This window comes from Malania oleifera, chromosome 1 (genome assembly GCF_029873635.1).
Source record: "Malania oleifera isolate guangnan ecotype guangnan chromosome 1, ASM2987363v1, whole genome shotgun sequence".
Classification (NCBI taxonomy): Eukaryota; Viridiplantae; Streptophyta; class Magnoliopsida; order Santalales; family Ximeniaceae; genus Malania; species Malania oleifera.
The window spans coordinates 57,269,739-57,274,195 of NC_080417.1; the positions used below are offsets into that span (position 1 = coordinate 57,269,739).

Genomic DNA, 4,457 nt, shown 5'->3' on the forward strand with positions numbered 1-4,457 from the left:
ACCAATGGTAGTGTCTTATAAACCCCTCGTCTCATGCAGATCGAAACTCGTTATATTTATATTTGGACCCATTAAAGTGATGTGCAGCCCACATTATTATGACTCACACCAAATTATATTTTTCACTTCTTTGGGTCTAACTATTTTATAGTCGAGGTTTTCAAACTTTAAGTGTAGGATTCGTCTTTGGCATGTCTTTCTCTGTAATTAAATAGACTCAGATATTAGTTTGTGAGTAAACTTACGCAAATTCGTACACACACTGGATCAAATGACAATTGGAAAAAAAAAATTATAGATAAAAAATAAGAATTAATAACATTCAAATGCTATTTAAATAATGCCAGAATTTGTTTTAGGAGGAAGAAAATTTTCATTAATGGGCGGTGAGTAGAAGATATTGTGTACTTCCAACCAAATTTTAGGATACAATGTGTTCATGATTTTTTTTTTTTTTTAAATTAAGGCTTTGTTTGGTAGGGAAAATATATTTTTTTTAAATACTAATTTTTTTAATTACTTTTTGTTTGGTACTACATGGAAAAGAGAAATTTATTTTAGCAAAAATATCATCCACCAAAGAATATGAAACAACTTCCACAAAGAAAAAGATTAAAATAACATATCATCCATATAGCATACATCTAAAATGTATGAAATAACTTGGGCAAAAAAAAAATTAGAAATAAATTTTCTATTTTTTTGTTTTAAGAAAAGAGAGTATATTTTTCCTTCTACCAAACACAGCCTAAATATGGTTAGGATTCAAAATCAACCGGCGTGGGTTGCGTCCCACCTTGCCCAAAGAAAATAAAAAATATCATAACATTTCATTGGCACCAATTTTCAAATATTTTAACTTAAACGATTGGTTGCGTTGGGTTAATTTGTAATTTTAATTGCCAACAAGGGCGTATTTGTCCTAATATCTCAATAATGAAGGACAGTTTAGTAAAAAGAAATAGTGAATCAGTCCAGGTCTGGCATTTCTGCAAAATCGACGCCGAATTGAAGCGTTCCTTTGCGAGAGGTTCTAACCTTTCCTTCCAACGGAAATAACTACTAATGGCGGCATCTATATAAACCCCTCGTCTCATGTGGATCGAAACTTATTATATTTATTTTTGGACCCATTAAAGTGATGTGCAACCCACATTATTATGACTCACACTAAATTATATTTTTCACTTGTTTGGGTCTAACTATTTTATAGTCGAGGTCTTCAAACTTTAATTGTAGGATTCGTCTTTGACATGTCTTTCTCAATAATTAAATTGACTCATATATTGGCTCATGAATAAACTTACGCAAATTCGTACACACATTGGATCAGATGACAATTAGTAAAAAAGACTTATAGATAAAATTTAAGAATTAACTACATTCAAAATCTATTTAAACAAAGTAGGAATTCGTTTTAGGAGGAAGAAAATTTTCATTAATGGGCAATAAATGGAAGATAATGTGTACTTCCAGCCAAATTCTAGGACATAATGTGTTCATGATTTTTTTTTTTTTAAAAAAATTAAGGCTTTGTTTGGTAGGGAAAATATATATTTTTTTAAATACTAATTTTTTTAATTACTTTTTGTTTGGCACTACATGAAAAAGGGAAATTTATTTTAGCAAAAATATCGTCCACCAAAAAATATGAAACAACTTCCACGAAGAAAAAGATTAAAATAACATATCATCCATATAGCATACATCTAAAATGTATGAAATAACTTGGGTAAAAAAAATTAGAAATAAATTTTCTATTTTTTTGTTTTAAAAAAAAGAGAGTATATTTTCCTTTCTACCAAACATAGCCTAAATATGGTTAGGATTCGAAATCAACCGGCGTGGGTTGCATCCCACCTTGCCCTGAGAAAATAAAAAAAAATCATAACATTTCATTGGCGCCAATTTTCAATTATTTTAACTTGAACAATTGGTAGTTTTGGGTTAATTTGTAATTTTAATTGCCAACAAGGGCGTATTTGTCCTAATATCTCAATAATGAAGGGCGGTTTAGTAAAAAGAAATAGCAAATCGGTTCGTGTCTCGCATTCCAGCCAAATCGATGTCGAATCGAAGCATTCCTTCGCGAGGGGTTGTAACCTTTCTTTCCAATGGAAAGAACTATCAATGGCAACGTCTATATAAACCCCTTGTCTCATGCAAACCAAAACTCGTTATATTTATATTTAGACCCATTAAAGTGATGTGCAACCCACATTATTATGACTCACACCAAATTATATTTTTCACTTGTTTGGGTCTAACTATTTTATAGTTGAGGTCTTCAAACTTTAAGTGTAGGATTGGTCTTTGGCATGTCTTTCTCTGTAATTAAATAGACTCATATATTTGCTCGTGAATAAACTTACGCAAATTCGTACACACTGGATCAGATGACAATTGGTAAAAATAAGTTATAGATAAAAAATAAGAATTGATAACATTCAAAATCTATTTAAACAAAGTCAGAATTTGTTTTAGGAGGAAGAAAATTTTCATTAATGGGCAATGAATAGAAGATAATGTGTACTTCCAGCCAAATTTTAGGATACAGAGTGTTCATGATTGTTTTTTTTTTTTAATTAATGCTTTCTTTGTTAGGGAAAAAATATATTTCTTTTAAGTACTAATTTATTTTTAATTATTTTTTGTTTGGCACTACATGGAAAAGGGAAATTTATTTTAACAAAAATATCATCCACCAAAGAATATGAAACAACTTCCACAAAGAAAAAGATTAATATAACATTTCATCCATATAGCATACATCTAAAATGTATGAAATACCTCCAGGGTGTGGTTGAGGTGGTAGTGCAGGTTGCGGGAGTGCCTCTCACGAGATTAGGTATTCAAACCCTCTCGGGTTCATTTCCGTCATTGGATTCCTGAAATTTACCTCCCTTTGGAGTTGTGAGGTCGGCTTCAAGGGGCGCGGGATTAGTCACATGGACCGTAAAACGGACACGTGGAAACCCGGTGTGTAATAAAAAAAAAAATGTATGAAGTAACTTGGGCAAAAAAATTTCGAAATAAATTTTCTGTTTTTTTTGTTTTAAAAAAAGAGAGTATATTTTCCCTTCTACTAAACATAGCCTAAATATGGTTAGGATTCGAAATCAACCAGTGTGAGTTGCATCCCACCCTGCCCCAAGAAATTAAAAAATATCATAACATTTCATTGGTGCCAAATTTCAAATATTTTAACTTGAACTATTGGTAGCATTGGGTTAATTTATAATTTTAACTGCCAATAAGGGTGTATTTTTCTTAATATCTTAATAATGAATGACAGTTTAGTAAAAAGAAATAGTAAATTGGTCCGTGTCTGGCATTCCCGCCAAATCAACGCTGAATCGAAGCATTCCTTCACGAGGGGTTGTAACCTTTCTTTCCAACGAAAATAACTGCTCTATATAAACCCCTCGTCTCATGCAGATTGAAACTCTTGCATGCGAAATTCTGTTCAGTCTTTTTCTGGCCTGAATAAACATTACAATAATTTATACTGTACATGACACAATTACGATTACGATTACGATTACAATAATTCTCCTTCGATCTCTCTGCCCATTCACCATCTTGCATGATGGATAACCCCTCTGGTGGCTCCCCCGGCAAGTCTCCCTCCGGCCTAGACCCCAACCGACAGCCCGAGAACACCAACGGCAGCGACGGCGGATCCACTTCAAATCAACCGCAGCAGTCCACGAAGAGGAAGAGGGGCCGTACAGATTCGAAGGCTGCGGCCGGAGGACCCAGCCGTTCATCGGCGAAGCCAAAGTTCGATGCGCCGGACGTGGCGAGCCCCTGCAGCGTGTGCGGGAAGCGGTTCGCGTCGTGGAAGGCGCTGTTCGGGCACATGCGGAGCCACCCGGACCGGCAGTGGCGGGGGGTGCACCCGCCGCCCACTTTCAACCGAGAAGGTTCGCCGGAGAATGTTGGGCAGGCGGCACCGGGCGGCGATCAAGAGGTGGCGGGTTATCTATTGAAGTTGGCGACGCAAGTGAAGAGCGCGATGGAGAAGCAACAGCATATGTATGAGTCTGGTGGTGCAAGGCCGTCGAGCACAACTGCTGATCCAAGGAGGGGCTTGCACTTCGATTTGAACCTGCAGCCTCATGATGACTATTTGGACCAAGGTCTCCCTTCTAATGATCCTGTTTCTTCTTCTGTGGCTGCTTTTGCCATTGATCTTAACATGCCTGCGCCTCCGGACAGCGATGAGGGTGGTGACGATGAGTGATTCACACATGCATGCATGCATGATTCCATGCGTGGATGGATGGATGGATGCAGGCATGCATGCATGCATGACTCCGTGGATTGTTCTTGGTTTAAGTGCCTCATCGTCCGTTTTTAATTTTTTTTTTCCTGATCAGTAGTTTGAATTTCTGGAAGTACAGTACGTAAGTGGACGTGCATGGCGGGGGGAAGTAGAACAGGTGATGATTTCT

At 36.4% G+C, this 4,457-nt stretch overlaps 1 protein-coding gene across 1 annotated transcript; it reads left to right on the forward strand.

The window, feature by feature from the left end:
• The first annotated feature begins 3,589 nt into the window (after positions 1–3,589).
• On the forward strand, positions 3,590–4,246 carry LOC131164756 (zinc finger protein ZAT3-like). Its single transcript, XM_058122221.1, has one exon. It carries the CDS (start codon positions 3,590–3,592, stop codon positions 4,244–4,246), a length of 657 nt encoding a protein of 218 aa, XP_057978204.1.
• Positions 4,247–4,457: the final 211 nt, after the last annotated feature.